The 20,642-nt window shown below is 35.5% G+C and overlaps 1 protein-coding gene across 1 annotated transcript in view; it reads right to left on the bottom strand.

The window, feature by feature from the left end:
* The window catches only part of LOC150108734 (dual specificity calcium/calmodulin-dependent 3',5'-cyclic nucleotide phosphodiesterase 1A-like), a 663,448-nt gene that overhangs the window by 11,064 nt on the left and 631,742 nt on the right, over positions 1-20,642 (bottom strand). The window contains exon 15 of the mRNA XM_090416188.1: positions 3,365-3,598. Within this exon, the coding sequence (XP_090272314.1) occupies positions 3,365-3,598 (234 nt within the window). The remainder of the gene's footprint in view (positions 1-3,364; positions 3,599-20,642) is intronic.

Raw genomic sequence — 20,642 nt, 5'->3', positions numbered from 1 at the left:
CATTAAATATTTCTTGGTCACAATAGCCCCCTTCTTCCACAATTTTCTTCAAAATCTCTGGATAATATTGTATAAAAACAAAGTGTAAGGTTCTGAAAATTGGTAGGCAACAATAGGATGCAAAGCACATACATTTGGCAGGAAATTTTAGAGGAAGTTGAGGAGATAAGAGACCTTGAAGTGGTAGTGGACAAGTATCTGAAGTTCAGAGGTTACATTTCACAAGTTGTAAAGACATCACATCAGATTATGGCAATGATGCAGAGGACCTTAACCTGTATAAATAAAGAGATTCTGATTTCATTGTATAAGGTCTTGATCAGGCCTTGTATGGATTGTGCACAGATTTGATACCATCGTTTTCATGGTGATGAGGATATACAGCAATCCATCGATTAGTGCACCTAATGTGTTCTTTAAAAAAGGCGCATTAATCGAATATATATATTACATAACCTATGGGAAACAGTATAATTCGTATAATTTAGCTCATGCTAGAATACTAGTGTGAGCTAAATGCAAGTAGTCGAAATGAATGAAACGCCAAAATGAAGCCTGTTGGCTCTTTATATTTAAGTAACTTAATGGGTGCACCTTTTGGACAACTCGTATAGCAGAGTATATAAGTTCTTTTCGCTATTACCCTTTGGTATTAATTGGTCTAGCTACTCACTGATGAAGCCTCAATAAAGGCTGAAACCAGTCTGGGTAGTGATCTCCCACCATAATGTAATAACAACATACATTTCCTAGGAAATGTGTTTTTACATTATGGAAAAATACCAAGAATAACGATCAGAACTTTCCCCACCTTTGCAACGAGTTGCCCGTGTTTGTACTACGTTCTAGGACTACTTGCATTTAGCTCACACTAGTATTCACCGATACTTTTATAGTTTTTTATACTATATTCGGCATGAAACTCTCTGATTCCAATCTTTGAGTTTCTTATTCGGTTTTAAAACGATGTGGGATCTAATATCCCCTTAATTTAATTAATGTTTATATCGCCGAAATGAAGCCTGTTGGCTCTTTATATTTAAGTAACTCAATAAAACATATTCAGAATATAAATTTTATTATTCTACTTCTTAACAAAGAATTCAGCTAACGTAGTTCGGCGAGCATTTTGTTTCTTATTTTCATACAACCGATGGTATGGCCCTATTGCCTGTTCTACTCTTCTGCAAATTTTACTACTTCTCTCTTCATCATCGAATCTTTTTCACAGATCCACTTTTTGCTCACTAATTCTTTTACTCATGATTAAAGCTTGGAAAAATACTTTAAAATAAAAAAAGTAAGGAAAACATACTCATATAACATTGCAAAGGAGGCACAAGATATGACCATCAAAGTATGCCCACACTTTTGTACAGCTTCGCTTGTCTTGGTACCAAGAATAGTCAATTCATGCTGAAGGGGAGAAAGAAATGAAGGACGTACGAATTGGTCATCAACATGTGAAATCACGTGCTTTATAGATAAAATTTCCCAACTGTTATACAAGCAAAATAGTTACCACTTTAAAAACTACAATGATCATAAAAGAGAAGTTAATTTTCCGATGTGTAATAATAAACAACTCATCCTAGAAGACGGATTGATTACCCTATTATTGGAATGGATTCTCCTTTTTGTGACACGCGCAGAAGTGTTGAAGGGTCTTGAATCTGTGGGTGTACTATAGCAGACGACATAAATATCGGCGGTAAATTTTGGAACATAGTATACATAGTGTATATGGAAGTAGTGTAGTAGGCAATTAAAAATAACCGTAAAATGTTTTAAATAGGTGACTAAATTATTTCATTCTAGTGAGTGATTTTTTAAAACAGTTAGCCATAAAAATGTATAGATAGAAAATTTTTAAAATCTGTAACATTTATTTTTAAGATGTATATAGGTGCACTAATCGAATTTGGGTATCGAAAAAAATGACGCACTGATCGGGGGTGCACTAATCGAGGGGTTACTTACTGGAAAGGGTCTTCTCTGGACCCTTTCCAGTACAGTAATCCCTCGATTAATGCGCGCCTGATCAGTGCGTCATTTTTTTTCGATACCCAAAATGTTTGGGATGTGGGATATGAGGCCAGATTGAGGGAATGCAGTTTGCAATAGGAAGAAGAGAGGGGATATGATTGAGACATTTAATTTGGTAAAGAGTTGTTACCAGGTTAATGTGGAAGAAATTGTTCCTAGAGTGGGAGAAGGGAGGGTTAGAACAAGGAGAAATACCTGGGAGCTGTATAAAAAGGGTGTGAACAAAGGTATAAGAAGCAGGTTCTTTACTTGGAAAGTGGTTGTTGAGTGGAATGCATTGCCTGATATTATGGTGAATGCAGATACACTGAATGAGTTTAAAGAATGGTGTTTACTTCCCACAATGAATCTTCACTCCGAGGAGGTCTGGTGTTAATAATAATATCCACTAATGCCTTTTATTCCCTTATAGGGAGTAGGCGAGGCCTTTATACCCTATCTAGCTTTTGGAGACTGAGTGGGCAGTTCAATCTCCACTGGTAGCCAATCAGAGATAGCTGGCCCATGCCTATCACTAATTATAGCAGCCACCGATGAAGAGGCTGGCAAACAAGTGCTGCCAACTCTTGGTACCTAACCCTAACAAGATATGTTACTGTCTGAAATAATGTGGGTACTACGGTCGATTTTCTTGAGTTTACAGGAGGAAAAACCAGCTTGCCTGTGCCAGAGATCGACTAACTTGGTAATCGGTCGAAGAAAGGCTTAGAAAAAGTTCCTCCAGTCGGAGACTAGACTCGAACGACCAAGCACAGAGGACGCAAGTGCAACTTCCACTGAGCTACACTTAAATTAGACAAGGGAACAAAAAATGTCATTGCCATCTCAGTGGTAAACGTACCAAAAAGTTGAGATTTTAAAATGTAGGCACAATTTTTAGTGATGATTTCAAAAATTAAATATGAAAATAGTACTGCAATCAGTCAAAATACCAAGCTAGTGCACTAAACAGGGACAGCCTTCAAACTAGTTTAACATATACTGAATAGCCATTTTGTTAGGAGCACCTCATTTAGAAAAATGGGGAGCGTTCCTAATAAAGTGGCCACTCATTGAAAATCTTCATATGCTAACATGACCTGTCTCTATGCAATTTATTTACTAGATGATTATAATTTAAATATAATTTAAATTTAAATAATTTTGCATATAATGAAAAGACTATGTTTCATTTCTACAGCAGAATAACCCAGCTATCAGTCTACCCACAATACAAATGTACTAAGATTTACAAGTTCTCATGAATGAATTGAATCATTATAAAACCAAAAAAGAATTATTGAATTATAATATAATAAAAACTACAAGTTAAATTTACCTTTATGAGCTCTCTGTTGCCAATTGATTTTATTCTCTTCTAGGAGTGGCATCCAGGGCTTTTTAATCAGTGGTCTATTTACAGATGTAAGTTGTGGAGATGGTGGGGCACTATTTGGCCCAGTTGTTTCTGTCGATGTTGTCAGTGGTGTTACTGGTGATGATTCCACTGGATCACTCCTAGTAATGGGAGAAGACCGTATAGCTGATAGTGACTTTGGTTTTGGCTTTGTTGCTGCAAAAGGAACAGAAGAGGTTTGCTATGGAAATTGAAAACTAATTTAGCTTTCATGTGATTTTATTATAGTTTTCCATACTTGAAAGAAAAAATTATTATTATGCATGCTTCTCTGGGAAGTCTGAGGATTCTTTGAAGAAGGGTGACTCCTTCTTTAAATATGAGATTATAAGTATCAGTGACTCCTTTAGTCACTCATACTTATAATCTCATACTTAAATACCTATAAACCTATAGGTTTGAGCATACTGAATGATTTGATATGATTTGAGTATACTGAATGATTTGTAATGTGGATGGTGGTGATAGTGAAATGTATAGTCAAATTAGCCAAGCAAATAAGAAAAGGGTGATCATTATGGCAATATAGACTGGAATGATGACATAGCAACTGGAAGTAAAGAAAATGAGTTTCTTGAGTTTTTGAGGGATAACTATCTCAGACAGTATGTAAGAGAGAGCACATGAGGATTAAGGATCTTGGATTTGGTCATCTCATCAGAGGATGTAATTATAAATGAGGTGTCAAATCATCCACCAATTGGTGAGAGTGACCATGAGGTGATTACCTTGGTGGTTGCCAGCAATGTGAGGACCTCTGTGAGAAAAGGGTATATGTGGAACTACAATGGGGTGATCATGAAGATCTCAGGAGACAGCTTGCGGGTGCAGCGTGGAATGAGGAGTTAGCTGGAAAAGAGATCAATGCGGCTTGGGGGATTTTCAAAAACTATCTAGTAGATGCAATGTCTTCCAAATGTATTCCAAGGGTGAGAAGGTTAAATAAAGTAGGTGTGAGATGGATAAATAAAGAGATTAAGCATGCAATACAGAGAAAAAGGGCATTGTGGAGGCAGCATAAGAGAAGTGGAAATAACCAATTTCATGAGGTCTACAAAGACCAGGCAAGGAGGGTGACTTGGTTGGTGACAGTACCTAAAGAGAGGTATGAACAGCAGTTAGCTAATGAAGCCAAAAAGAATCCTAGGGAGTTCTTTCAATATGTAGCCAGCAAAAGAAAGAATGATTATGGAAGGATGACAATGATTGGAGAAAATGGTATAAAGTTGCAGAGTATGTGGTGGAGATACTTAATGAGCAGTTCATAAAGATCTTTCAATCTTGTGAATGTGACTTTATGGAGAGATTGAGAGTAGTTGATAATGGGGAGGAGAGACTGACTGTAAGTGAGCAAGAGGTGTTTGGGGAGTTGAGTAAACATAGATGTAAATAAGGATGGAACTTGATAATATATCACCACGTATTCTGAAGGAATGTGCCAGGGAGTTGACACCTGCCTTGACATATTTTTTTAATACGAGTCTAGCACTTGGTCAGGTTCCTAAGGAGTGGAAGGAGGGCAAGATTGTGCCACTTCATAAAGGAGATGATCAAACTCAAGCATCAAACTATAGGCCTATCTCTGTGTCAGGTGTTTTGGTTAAGTTGTTGGAGAAGCTTGTGAGAACTAGGACCCAGAGTTGGGTTGACAACAATGGTATTATCTTTGATGGACAGTATGAATTTGCTAAAGGGAGGTCATGTTTTAGTAATCTACTTACTTATTACAATAAAGTGACTGCTTCCTTGGACAGAGGAGAAGGATACACAGTAATATACTTGGATTGCACAAAGGCTTTTGATAGAGTACCTCATGGTAAGTTGACGGTCAAACTAGAGCAGATGGGGTTGAATATTAGATTAGTGCATTGGATTGGAGATTGGCTATCTGATAGGTATCAACAGGTTGTGCATGGGGGTGCGATATCCAGGAAAAGTCACTAGTGGAGTGTGCCTGAGGGGTCATTTTTAGAGCCATTACTGTTTAACTTGTATATTAATGATATTGACAAAGATTTGGATGGAGATATTCAGTTGTTTGCAGATGATGCAAAGTTGGGACGAACCATAAAGAGTAGGAAGATGTTGTGGCCTTACAAGAAGACTTGAATAAATTGAGTGATTGGGCATGGAAATGAGGATGTGAGTTCAATGTTGCAAAATGTAAGGTTTTAAAATTTGGAAAACAAAGATGGGATGCAGAATTTATGCTTGGTGAGGATATATTGTTGGAGGTGGAGGAAATAAGAGATCTGAGGGTGATAGTGGATAACGATCTAAAATTTAGGAGACACGTCACCAAAATTGTGAAGACAACACAAAGGCTTCTGGGAATGATGCAGAGGACATTGACATGTAGAAGTATGGAAATTCTTGTTCCATTGTATAAGGCTTTGATTAGGTCACACATGGACTATTGTGCCCCGATTTGGTCACTGGGTTTTCAGAAGGATGAAGAGATGTTGGAAAGGGTCCAAAGGCGACTAAGGTAGTTTCTTCCCTCTAGAATGTCAAGTATGAGGAAAGATTGAGAAGATGTAATTTGCAGAGTCTGGTGGACAGGAGGAAGAGGGGAGATAGGATAGAGACCTACAAGTTGGTTAGGGGTTGTTATAGGATCAATGGTGGAGAAGTTCTACAGAGAATAGTGGGAGATCAGGGGAGAACCAGAGGTCATCCCTGGAAACTGTATAAAGAGGGTGTGATAAGGGGAGTGAGAGGCAGGTTTTTTTCGTGCAGAGTTGTGAATGATTGGAATGCCTTTCCTGAGAGTGTGGTGTCTGCAAGGAGTTTGAGTGCGTTTAAGACACGGTGAGATGTGTGTGTGATAAAAGGACCTCCCAGATGAGTCTTTGACTCGATGAGGTCTTGGGGTAATAATAATAATAATAATAATATCATTCCATGCACTCACCACATGCCATGAGAGGAACATGATTTTATAACTACATACTTATCTAGCTTCAATATACTAATACACTACACTTTTGGGGTAATCTGACAGTCAGATGACTTCAAATTTTATCTCCACCAGTCACAAGCTACAAAAGTCAGATGCCTTCACTCTGTTCTCGTGCAATTCACATGCCAGTTGCCTATCATCTTGATTGCTCTCTGCAGATCTTTTCAACATCTCTCTATCTCCTCAGAACCTTGATTGCCATATTTGTGCATATTAATCCAGATAATATCTTGTTAAGTGGGAAAATAACTTCCTTTTTCTTACTACTTAGTGTTCTCTTCATATAGTCCAGATATCTGATATAATGACTTAAACCTTAGCATTGTGGTCATAAATTTTCAACTCTCTACTCACGACAACTCCCAAGTCTCTAAATTTACTGACTACTTGCAGCAAATTCCCATTAATATAATACTCTACCTGTAATTGTCCTCTTTCTGGAATTTATAACCTTACACTTAACAATAATGAATGATAGGCATCATTATTTGCCACATAACCAGTCTGTTCAACTTATCCTGCAGGCACACTGTATTAGCTATCATTCTTATTACTGTCCCACACATAGCATCATCAGCAAATAACTGAATATTACCTGCTAAACCATACCAAATTATTATTAATGTTCAAGTTAAACAACAATGGCACAAATAAAAAAAAAACCATGAATTAAAGATGCCAAGAAATTATATTCTTGATTACATCCTTTATCCCAGTGTAAGCAAATAAAGTTTGCATGTGAAGTATTTTCAGGATTGGGCTACTGGTATAGAGAGTAATGACTTGACATCAATTGCCTTGGTATCCCATAATGCAAAGCACATTTCCTTACAGATTACAGACAAGTGTAATGCTATGCATTTATGGGATGGGTCACTAGCCAAACCGGTTCTGACCTCTTTATTGAGGTCTCATCAGGGGGGGGGAGGGCAGACCCAGAAGTGATACTAAGATTGAAGTAATGCAGAAGTCATATTTCCATATACAAGTAGTCAAAAGGAATCACACCTTATTACTAAAATACTCTGGATCAGAGATAAATGATAAAGTAAAATGAAGTTGATGTGAAGTCATTAGCCTCTATATACAAGTAGCCCAGTCGTGAAGTTACTTCACACTCAAACTTTGTTGGCTTACACTTGGATAAAGGATGAAACTAAGAGTATAATTTATTGGAATCTTTAATTTATAGTATAACCAAGTGAAAAAAACCTTCAACATCTATCTCTAATCCAGAGTATTATAATAATAAGGTGTGATGCCTTTTGACAACTTGTATATGGAAATATGACTTCTGCATTACTTGAACCTTGGTAGTATCACTTCTGGGTCTGGCTCCAACTGATGAGACCTCATTGAAACTGGTCTGGGTAGTGGCCCTTCCCCATAATACATAACATTATACTTGTCTGTAAGGATATGTGCTTTGCATTATGGGATACCAAAGCAAGATGTGAAGTCATTAGCATCTGTATACAAATAGACTAGACGTGAAGTTACTTCACGTGTAAACTTTATTTGCTTGCACTTGGATAAAGGATGAAACCAATAATGTAATTTCTTGGCATCTTTAATTTATACTATAAATTAAAGATGCCTTCAACAAAACCCTATGGTATATGCCATTGATTACCTTTTTCTCTAAGACTCAGCAAGTTTTGGATAGCTATCAGTCACACTCTCCTAGCCATGTCACAAATTTATTTTGTATAACCCAATTAATCAAATGGTTAATTGAACTCTCAGTCTGTAGATAGTTTTGCTCATTAATTTCTTGTATTTTCGCCCATATGCTAAATAGACCTCATAAATAAAATCTCACTTTTCTTCCACTTATTAGGGATCACGTATGTGTGCAGACACTTAAGTAGAACTGTGCCAGGGATATTGTGACATTGTTAACACTCTTGGACATGAGCATATCTGCAGAGGGGGAAGGTGCACTTCCCCCTGGGATTGGGTAAAAAATTTCACAAATTATAATCGTACAAGTGATTGAGATATGAAACCTTACACTCTCAACCATGGGACACCTTGTCTATCTTAAAATTTTATTACTGGTTGGCTGGCTTTGGCCCACAGCAGGGTAACCATAGAACACATGTTTCATCTATTGCAGCAATAAAACACATGTTCCTGTTTTTGGTTCATCTTTTTCTGATTTGTGAAAATAATGTTCATTACTGTTGTGAACAGCAACCGGTTTGTTGCCCTCTGTGTCTAGTGAGTTACTGAGTAAAGTGTAATAACGAATAACGTTATCAGTATTTCGGTTTCATTCCAAGTATATTCTAAAAATAGATAAAATAAAGTTCCAAAACAATGTCAAAAGAGTAAGCGGAAAATACAATTTACAATATTTAGAAATAGAGGCAACAATGTGGTATGTAAAACGGACAAATTTTCCTTCGACTGATATTCCCCAAGCTTTACCAGAAGTTTTGGAACATTGCAACTATTTCCCTTCTATTAATTCAGCAATAATTATTGGTATGACATTACGTGTTATGACCTGTACCATTGAAAGAAGTTTCAGCACCTTGAGACATGTGAAAACATGGTTAAGGTCCACTATCTCAGAAACGTACTTATCAGGTTTATGTATGATTAGTGCACACAGGAAGAAACTAGAAGAGGAAGCAGTAAAGAAGAAATTTATTGAAAATGTCATTAATAGGTTTGCAAGCGATAGATGGAGAATTTAATTCTTATATGATATGTGATTATTGAAATTACTATTATCTATATATATATCTATTACATATATACTAATTCTTGTTTCCTTTATGTTGTAAATTTATATATATTATGTATGTGTTTTTGTATTGATGTTATACTGTATTCTATAATCTACTTGTGAAAAAAAAAATTAAATAATTAAATAAAAATTTATTGATGTAATTATTTGTCTCCAGGCTTTGCTCCTCCCCCTGGAAAATTTTCTGTGGACATCCATGCTCTTGGATAATCTTTCAGCATCCCATGAAATAAACTATCCAGTCTGACTGTTATTTGAATTAAGCTCTTGTAACAACTTTAATACTTTGTACTCATCTGTCTCTATTCTTTTTTCCAGTTTCCCTTGGCATCAAGAGAGCTAATTGGTCTGTCCAAAATGTATATCTTATTTAAGTGAAACACTTAACAGTTTGGCTATTTTTAGTACATTTGACATTTCCTACCGTCTGCATTCACTAAGTTTATTCTTTCATGGTCATCTTTCCTTTCACTTGCTATATACTATAAATAAAATTCATCAGATAGCCTTTAGTTTGTTTGGCTAACTTCGTTTCATAATCTAATTTCACCTTCCTTCTTTCCCATAGCCATCACTCTCCTGACTTATTCTTTATAGTGCTCCAGAGCCATATCATCCTTTTTCTTATTATATTGGATTCACAACATTCTCTTTTAACGTAGTTCTTGCTTTGAAGCATTATTCATCCAGTTTACTTGCTTTCTGGTATTCATCCAGTTATTTAGGAGAATAAAATTGCATGCAGTTTTATTCTCCTAAATCTAAGGATGCAGTCAGATATTTCTTCCTTCAAACCTTTAATCCTATGCCTCAAAGTGTCTTCTCATTTATTATAGTATTTTGACCTGATCCTAAATGGTAGTATTCATGTCATCATCACTACTGAATTGTTGAGACACTCAAAATCTCTTCAAGTGAAGAAAAAGAGGAAAATCATTGGGTTCAAGAAAAGGGCTATAGGATGGGTATTGAAAGGCTACTCAGTTGAACTGCTCAAGCAGTTGCTTCCCTTACAGTTCCATAGGTACCCCTTCTTAATCAAAGTTGTTACATGTATTGTTACTGCCCAAGTCAAAACTGCAGATCACTCCTACCAACTCAAGGCAAAATCGTAACCTCATTTATAGACAGTTTCTGAAATGCTATTACAGATCCAATGTTATTGTACTGAAAGTCTCTTTCCTCACATAAGTAATGATATAATTTTTATTTACCTCATCTTGCATGCTTTCTCTTCCCTCCAGTCTATATCCTCATTGTTGAAATCACTCACAATGATAGTCCTCCTTGTGTCCATTAGTTTTATCTGTCTGTGCAGTTCGCAGTCCTCTTCAGATGATATGAACCCAAAGTTTTGATTGGATATAAATGAATGAAATGACAACATTTTCACATTGCTTTGCTATCATATTCAAATATTTACTATCATATAAAATATTTGCCCTTACACTGATACATTTGTCACATTGGGGACACAAGTTCTTGTCTCTCCTAGTTCTAGTATGCTGCCAATGTTTTGACCTGATCCTAAATGGTAGTATTCATGTCATCATCACTACTGAATTGTTGAGACACTCAAAATCTCAGATTTTGAGTGTCTCAACATGTCATCATTGAAGAAAAAGAGGAAAATCATTGGGTTCAAGAACAGGGCTATAGGATGGGTGTTGAAAGGCTACTCAGTTGAACTGTTCAAGCAGTTGGAATGTTTGGCAGCAATATGGGATCACAGCATTGTCATATCCCATAGAGCTGGCAAGGCCCTGTATTTTGTTTTGAATAGACTGTTACAATTTTTTTTTCCGAGTCTCACAGTAAACATCTCTGTTTATTGTTGGTCCTTGAAGCAAAGAGTCAATGAGTAAAACATCATGTTTGTCCCAAACCACAGTCACATGATCTTCCTGCAGTGCCTGAATTTCATTGCCTTTGGAAGTCCACTATGCTGATTACTCTCTAGAATTTCAATCTCCTGTCACAATGTGATTCAAAAATCACATCACTTTCATTATAATACCATTCCAAAACGTTTAGTGCTGCCACCATGCATTTTGTTTCGTGATCATCAATGAAGACTTTTGGCACCCATCTTGCACATAGTTTGTGATACTGTTATGTGATAAGTCTGTGTAATAAAGAACAAGATATGTGTACTCAACTCAGAAATGTGTGAATCTTCTATTTTCTCAGATATTCTTATTCAGCTGGTCAAGCAGATTTGCAATGATTAATGATGGATAGCCAGCTTGGTCTTCATTGTGCACATTTGTCCTCAGTGGCAAATTCTCCATGCTTGCTGCACAAGCTCATTAATTGAGAAAGAATTAATAATTATTTGATTAATAAGAATTAAGAATTAATAATCAAAGCTACGATGGCTTGCTCGGTTGTGGAAGCTTCCAGATCCTCACAGCAGCACTATGATTTCATGCGCGTGCATAGCCATTTCACGTTGTCTCACTCTGTTGCATAAACACAAGCCATACGCAGTCAATGTAGCTCTAGCCAGTGAGCTTCAGCCCACCTTTACGTGTGCGTGTTGCTTGGGAAAATTAAGTCACAACCAACTTTTTATGAAGATGTTATTGACCAGTTCATAAAGAAGAACCGTAGGGTAGAATTTGTATTAAAGTAGCTAAACTGAAAAAGATAGAATATCATTTGTAAAATAAATGTTGTATTTGTATGATTAAATGTACATAAATTTCTAAATACAGTCGGGTTTCTTTTTATGCGGTAGATACATTCACACAGAAAACCGCATATAAAAAATCGCAAAAAAGACCTAACTTAACGTTGAAAAATTAGGGATACGTTCCATACTTTTCTAAAACCGCATAAAACGGAAGCAATGAATTAAAATAAACCTAAAATCGCATAAAAGTTTATAAAAATTCAGGAAAATAAGAATGCCTAAGTTTGTTTTAAAGCTTTATTCATTTAATTTTATTGAAAAGTAACAATTTTTTTTTTACACGTTGTCATCAGAATTATCATCGCTATTAGACAATATTCAGCAACGTATGCGAACTGGTACAAAATCACTTTCATCACCAGAAGAAATAGTCAGCACATCAGATCTGTATGATAATGGCAATGGTTCTTCACTAACAGAATTATCTTCACCCTTGTTCTGTGCTGATTTTTTTCTTCTGACAATATATTCAGTGATTAAACTTTGTGATGATGATTTTACTAATTTTTTATACAGCTTGCGATATCCAGACATACAGTTCTTCAGCTCAGGTTGGAATTTAAAGGCTCGTTCAGAATTTGTGTCATTAACAAGAAAATGATTTTCCAATTTATTGCACAGTTCAAGACCTTCTTGAATTATATTTTCAGTGAGTGAAAATGAAAATGAAGTGGAAGTGAAAATTATATTTTCACTTCCACTTCACCATCGTTTTCTGGATCTTCGACGATATCTAAAGTTAATCGATATCCGATAATATCATCATCACTTAAGGCATTATCCATAAGTAATTCGTCTACATCATTCTGGCTAAATGTATCAAAGTCTTCTCCACCAATTTCCTGTGCCAAAGTAATGATTTCTGCTGATAATGTAGATGTTTGCATGGTTGCACTGTTTCCAACACATCCAGGTCAAGCTGATTTCCAGCAGGCATTTAAAGTTTGTGGTCTTATTTCAGCGACAGGAGATGCAATATGATTTACGCGGTCCAAAATATAAAATTATTTCCAAACGGCAGTTACTGTTAATGATTCATTTTCTAGTTTATCCAATATAAATCGAAAAGTGTGCTTAATGTAATATTTTTTAAAAGTAGCAATTATGCCTTGATCTAATGGCTGAATAATGCTTGTTATATTGGATGGAAAAAACACTACCTGCACATTTGGATGTTCTAAATGCGGATGACTTGCTGCATTGTCAACAATTAATAAAACTTTAAAATCTAGAGCTTTTTACTTCATATATGTTTCCACTTCTGTTACAAAGCAATTATTGAACCATTCAGTAAATACAGCAGTTGTTACCCAGGCTTTTGTATTAGCCATCCAATGTACTGGTAGCTGTTTTAGATCTTTGCCTTTAAGAGCATGTGGTCTTAGAGATCGATTTACTAGGAGGGGGTTTCACCATTCGATCTCCTGATGAATTGCTATAAGTAACAACATTACTCGTTCTTTGCTTGCTTCAAACCCACTTGTTTTTTTCTCAGACTTTGCGATGTAAATTCAACTAGGCATTTTCCTCCAAAATAATCCTGTTTCGTCAGAGTTAAACACTTGATCAGGACAATATCCACCATCTTCAATAATTTTGGCTAACTTCTCTTGAAAATTTTTGGCTGCCTCTTCATCTGCTGCTGCAACCTCACCTGTAATCCTCATGTTATTAAGTGCATTTCTTTTAAAAACCCGGTTAACTATCCTTTGCTAGCTGAAAATTCTTTATCAGCCTGGGAAGAAGTAGACGGCTCCAATTGCTTCATCTCTTCATAAAACGAGCTTTTTGTTTAATTAAATAACCACTTATAGGGATTTTTCTTTAAGTTAATTCTTCAATCCAAATTACAAGCGCTCATTCCGTTTTTTCTAATAAAGCATCTCTTGAGCACGATGATAATTTGGCACTTAGTTTGCCAGAAATGCCATTTTCTTATTGCAACTTCATTCTTTTTGATTGCTCTTATAGTAGATAAACCTAAATTAAAATGTTTACCAATCGCCGTAGATCTATCTCTCCTTTTGCAAAGTGATCTAAATTGCAATTTTCATTTCCATAGAAATTGCTTTTCTTTGGTGCTTTTTTTTCTCCATTGGGCCAAATTAAATCTTTAAAATAAAAATGAGTTCAAAATTTAGGCTTTTGATAATGAAAAGACAAACACTTACTCACATGCAAAATTAAACTTCACGGACACTCACTGCTTACACGTTACTCACCTTACTCCAGAATGTGCTGCAACACGCTGTTCATTATGTACAACAGTACATAAGTTTTGAAGTTATGCACTGCATAACATCAAATCTGCATAAAAAGAGACCCGAGTGTATATAGTTTAAAATGGTCAGTAATTCATTATTCTGCTAATCAGACTTCAATCACACCTCTCACTCCCTCAATGATAACAAGAGCAAGCATAAATTTCAAGAGCAGCATTCGCCCCTGTTTGTCCTCCATTCACTAAACATCCTACATCATCTTTTTCATTCTCTCACTAAGGATATTTTCTCTGTACACTTTACTAACCACAAATAAATTTCAGCTGTGGAAACATTTTTGGCATCAAAAATTTTTATCACTAACTGTATTTCATAACTGGTGGGGTTTTCAATTTTCTTACACATTTTATGTCATAATGGAAAACAAAGATTGAGAATTAATAATATATCTGCTGTATAATCCTTAACATACTGTGACATCACTGCAGAGGTGCATTTCCACTCCTGCCACTTGAGATGCTGGTATGAAAAATCAGACATTAGTTTCTGGATGCACCTCATATTTTATGCTGTTACTTACACCAATCAACTTCAAACCCACTTCCTTACTGCTCATACTATAACCACAACTAGAGATTTCTCCTCTGAGTGGAATTAATTCTTCTGAAGTGCAGTTACTGGCAATACTCCAATGTCCTTCTCATCTGTTCTTCCTGAATACACTGACTCCACCACATTCAATTCTTATAATGATATGCTCCTTTGTCATCAGCAATGTCTCAATAATGTCAATAATATTTGGGCTCATTATATCTATCAACGCTAAAAGTTTCTTTCTTTTCCTGATGCTTCTGGCATTTGTGTACACACTAAGAGTGTACACATGAGCTGATGAGTGTACAGGTAACTCTTGAAAAATAGCCAGTTAAAATAGGAAGTCAGAGTTGATTCCTCAACCTAACCTAACCCCCCCCACCACAACCATATGTCCACAGTTTACACTTTTCTTTCTTGGCAAAACAAGTCCTACCTTTTCTTTGGTCATCCCTAACATATTACCATTCTCTCTCTCTCTCTATATATATATGTTATGGTCCAAGTAATTAATCGGTTTATATTAATAATTACCGGCTATTATTAATGCAAACCAAATAACGAGGTTAAAGTAAATAATTTACGAGAATTAATCACATGAACTGGTAATTATTAATACTTCCCAACTATTGATGGTAAATATAATAATACAGGTATCCCTCGATTAATGAGGTTAATTAATCCCTCAATGTTACCACGTATATCAAAATCGTGTTAATCAAATCTAATAATCAATGGTAAAAAGTACAATTCGTCCCTGATCGATTACTGTACTAATAGTTCATTTTATATGGTATTCTTTTAGGAAAGATAAAAAATGAATGCAAAGTAAATGTTTAATAAATACTTGTACCTACAGTACAAGTTATATTTTTTTTCTTATCGGCATAAATTCTACGATAACAAGCAAAATGACTCTCCAGACCTCGTCAAACAAGCATTCTTCAATTAACATCTGGATCCATATCCATTACTTGCTGTTTAAGCAATTCTAAACTGTGAAATATTCCATCCAGTTCTTTGACTGTTATTTCCTTTGGAACCTCATCTTCACATTCCATTTGTTCGTTGTCTTCATATGTGCGTTGTTCAATTTCAAGAAGATCGTTGTCATTGAAATCTTTTGAATTTGAATCTAATAATTCTTTAACATCTCCTGCATCAACATCATCAAAACGGAGGTCTTCACCAATTGCAACGATTTCTTTGACCACGTTCACAGGATTTTGAAAACAACCTAAGTCATTAGCGCATTCTGGCAGAAGGTTTTTCCAAACAGCTTTCATGCAACTAGAAGACACTTGCTCCCACGAGTCACGAATGTTCTCAATTGCTTGTTTAATGTTAAATTTTTTCCAAAATTCGTGGAGCATAATCACATTTTCTCCTGTTGTTGTTTCTACTGCCTTTGAGAATGTCTTTTTAAGAAAATAGGCTTTGAAAATTGCAATGATGTCCATGGGTTGTAGCAATGATATCGTATTTGGTGGGAAAAATAAAACTTTCACATTCTCACACAGATCATTAAGAGAATTTTAATGACCAGGTGCGTTGTCTAAAAGTAAAAGAGCTTTGAAAGCTAAGTTATTTCTCTTGCAATAAATTTCACTTGCCGGGCAAAAATAAGACTTAAACCAATCTTCGAATAGACTTTAGTTAACCCAAGCTTTCTGATTCACCCGCCAAATTACAGGTAAAGAGTTCTTGTTACATCCTTTTAAAGTCGTTGGGTTCTGAGTTCGATAGACAAGCAGTGACTTCAATTTAAAATCTCCATTAGCATTCCCTCCAAGCATAACAGTTATGAGATCTTTTAATACTTTATAGCCAGGCTGCGCTGTTTCTTTTTTTGATGTAAAAGTTCTAGATGACATTTGTTTCCAATAGAGTCCAGTTTCATCTACATTGAAAATTTGGTGGTAATCGTAATCATTTTCTTTGATAATTTTCTGCAGTTCAGCAGGAAACGTGGATGCAGCATCTTCATCAGCACTTGCAGCTTCACCTGTTATTTTTTACATTCGTTAGTCCAGCTATAGATTTAAAATTTTCAAGCCAGCCTTTGCTAGCTGCGAATTTTGAATTGTTTTCTTTATATTTAGTCTCTTTAAGTGTTGAAAACAGGCTTAGAGCTTTGGCCGTGATAAGCACTAATTGGAATTCTCTTTTGATTGCAGTCTTCCAGCCAAATAATCAACAGATCTTCCATTTCAACCATTATAATACTCCAGTTACATGTGCATTGCATACTTGCAGATGTAGATGCCACTTTACCTTGCTCGCAATGCTCATCAGCTTCGGATAAAATAATCCGTATTGTAGACTTGTTAAAACCAAATTCACATCTGATCTTACTTTTACTTTCAGCGTGTTTAAATCTTTTAATTATATCAAGTTTTGTATCTAAGGTACCTTCCTCTTCTTTTTTTCACTTAATGACCCGGTTGTGATTTTGCTCTTATTCTTCGACATGATCAATGGGCTGTAAAATATACGAAGAATGGAATTTGTAAATACGTACAACAGAACAAATGGAGGTTGTAATGCACCCACTCTTAATGCTAGCAGCGAAGTAACTGGCTGGCACTCAGCCTCGTGGCGTGATTTTCATGATTTTCACCCGTTTTTTCAACTGCCTTTGAGAATGTCTTTTTAAGAAAACAGGCTTTGAAAGTTGCAATGACTTCCATGTCCATAGGTTGTAACAATGATGTATTTGGTGGGAAAAATAAAACTTTCACATTCTCACACAGATCATTAAGAGAATTTGGATGACCACTAGGCTAGCAACCTTGTGGCATGAGCATGATTTTGCACGGTAAATTTAAAGGCGCATTGATCAAAACTCTTGCTGCGTATATCTAGGGATTGCTGCAATTAATTTAGCTGATAATCAAATCTGCATTAAGCAAGGGATACCTGTACTTCCCAACTATTGATGGTAAATGTAATAATTTTCAATACGCTAAGTTTGGGGGAGGGTGGGGAAGTACCACGACTCCCAGCTTTGGAAATTTATTTCTGTTGGTTTTTGATGTACACTTAAACCCACGTTAGACATTGTGAGCAATTAATTTAATTATGCGTTAAGTGAAAACTTGTGCAATTTCATGTAACATGTTTTTTTCCTTCTCCTCCTGGCTTTGGAAATTTATTTCTGTTGGTTTTTGATGTACATTTAAACCCACATTGAACATTGTGAGCAATTAATCTATCTAATTACGTGTTGATGAAGTGAAAACTTCAACGCATAATTAGATTTCACGTAATGCATTTTTTTTCTTCTTTTTTTTGTCGAAAGCGCTAATGAAGAAGCGTTACAGATACTTCATAATGGATTTGTTTTCAGATAGATAACCATAACTGACAAGTTCGTTAATTGTCGGCTGAACACGTGTTCATAATTTTGTGAGCCTGCTCTATCGATTGGCTGTTTTCATTATGAAATTCTGCGTATGGTTTTCAGAGAAAATTACACATGACTCCCGGCTTCATCTCCCTGCCCTGGAAGAAGCTTAGTACTGATGACTACGTTAATGGGAGAGGTTGTTTTTTGTTATTTAGGTCAGTCACTAGTAAGTGAGTACATTTCTCCACATTTTCATTGATTTTACGTACCCAATAAGCATAATGGGAGATTTAGAAATAATGAGAACACGATTTAACGACCAAGTTAATATATTGAGATCGAAAAAAGGGAAAAAATCAGTTATTCACAAGAGAAGAGTATTATTCGTTTTTAGCAAAAGTTAAAAAGAACAAAGAGAAAGTTTCTGGCAAAACACCAGAAGATTATCAACGGATATCAAGATATGACATTGTAAAAATTGGAAATGTTGAAAAACTCATTGTACCTGTTAAAAATGAAAGAGACCTGATTATGTATTACACTTTCTTGGAGGAAAATTTTCAGTTAATTCATGACACTCATATTGCCATCAGCCATGGAGGACGAAACAGATTGATGAAAGAGCTTAAAGAGAAGTATAAGAATATCACAGTTAAAATTGTTATGATATATTTGAATCTTTGTGAACCCTGCCAAAAGAAATTGAGCATTCCAAAAAAAGGGCTCATTGTTAAACCAGTTAAAAGCAGCAAATTTAATTCTAGATGTCAGATTGATTTAATTGATATGCAGTCACAAGTTGATGGCGATTATAAATTTATAATAGTTTATCAAGACCATCTTACGAAATTTGTTCAAGTTAGAAAGAACTTTGAAAACAAAACGAGCTGAAGAAGTTGCATATCATGTATTGGATGTAGTCGTAATATTTGGAGCCCCATGCATCTTGCAAAGTGACAATGGCCGGGAATTCGCAAATAAAATTATTGATGAAGTCTGCGGAATGTGGATATCTATTAATATCTCAGTTCTTGCTGGATCTGGTCCTTTAAAGGCCATAGTTTTTGATTTTTCTGTTGATATTATCATACCATAATCTTTGGCTATCTCATTTAATAGCTTTCTGTAAGTTATCTTCAGAATTTGTAATTATTATTTGGTCGTCGGCAAAAAGGAGAGTGTTTAAGTTCACTGTAGGAGAAAGTTTAATTCCTTGATGTAAATTTTTATTCCATTTTATTATTATTTCATTTAGGTAGATATTAAAAAGAGTTGCTGAGAGAGGACATCCCTGTCGGACCCCTTGGTTTATCTTTCTCGTATATGATAGCTCATGATTTAATCATATTTATATTTGATTATTTTCATATATACCGTATTTTCCAGTGAATAAGACACACCCAAGAAATTTAATACAATTTTCTGGAAAAAACCTAAACTTTAAAGTATGATTTAAAAAAAAAAATGGATAAAATAATAGGTAATTTTTAATAGTAAACTGACTTTTCAGAAACCTACAAAACCCATGTCACTGTTATCTGACTTCTCTATCATCATTAATTTCTTATAATATAGAAATAATTTTGTCTTCATATTCTTTTGGCATTTTTTGACTGATTTTTGTTTTTGTACACATACAAAGTCCACTGCGTTTCATGAAACGGTAACACCATGATGCACCACCTTTAAAATCTTCAATGTTACGCTCACAGGCTACTTTGACTGCATGCATACGAATCATTTTTGTTGAAATGGCAATGCCATTTTGCCAATTTTCTTGCACCCATTTCAAAACTTCGGTCTCTAGTTCTGACCACTTCACAATTTTTCCACGTTCCGCGCACTTTTCTTAATGCAAATTGCACAAAATCTCCTTCTGACCACGCCAAGTTCTAATAATTTTTTCTGTAGGCGGAGGTCCAAAATGTCTTTCGGCTTCCCTATTCACGTGTTCTTCCGCATATTTTACAACCTGCAATTTGTAACTTGAAGTATATGAATGTCGCCTGTTTTTTTCCATCATTAAAATCTACGGGGAAATATAAAACTGAACACAAAATATCTCAACACGTCAACTCAATACTGATAAACATCAGTAACTGATTACTCGGATAAGATATTATGAAACTTGAATAGACACTCCCCGTTCTTAGCCAATAACACGCTAGAAGTCACGTGAAGGTCAAGCATCAATTTGATTGCACCATTAACAGCCTACAAAGATCTTGGAACATAAAAGGGAGCACGTATGACCAGAGCCGGCGCTAGGGTCTTTGTCACCCACATGCAATGTCTATCTAAGCGCCCCTGAAACGATCCGGGCATGTGTGGCTCTTTTATGATAATAAAAATTGAAATTATTTTAAATTTCTTAAATAAATTTTTACAGAACAGCCACACGTTGGTTCGCTAAATGTAACGAACCGGGGGTGTTGACTAGGCAGGATAATCGTTAAAACCAAATATTCAAAAAATTCTCACAAGTTAAAGCAAATTTTGATAAAGTCACTTCACTTTAATCGTTGAATATAATGATACAAGGATTATAGCCTTCTCACCGACCCGAATCGCTAACAAAATTAAAATGAATTTTAATTAAAGTTAAAATTTTTTGAACTAA

The sequence above is a fragment of the Typopeltis vanoorti genome, chromosome 3 (genome assembly GCF_054136105.1).
Source record: "Typopeltis vanoorti isolate ZY-2024b chromosome 3, IOZ_Tvanoo_1.0, whole genome shotgun sequence".
NCBI classification, from domain to species: domain Eukaryota; kingdom Metazoa; phylum Arthropoda; class Arachnida; order Uropygi; family Thelyphonidae; genus Typopeltis; species Typopeltis vanoorti.
The sequence above is the reverse complement of the archived record's forward strand: the minus strand, read 5'-3'. Positions and strand labels throughout refer to the sequence as shown.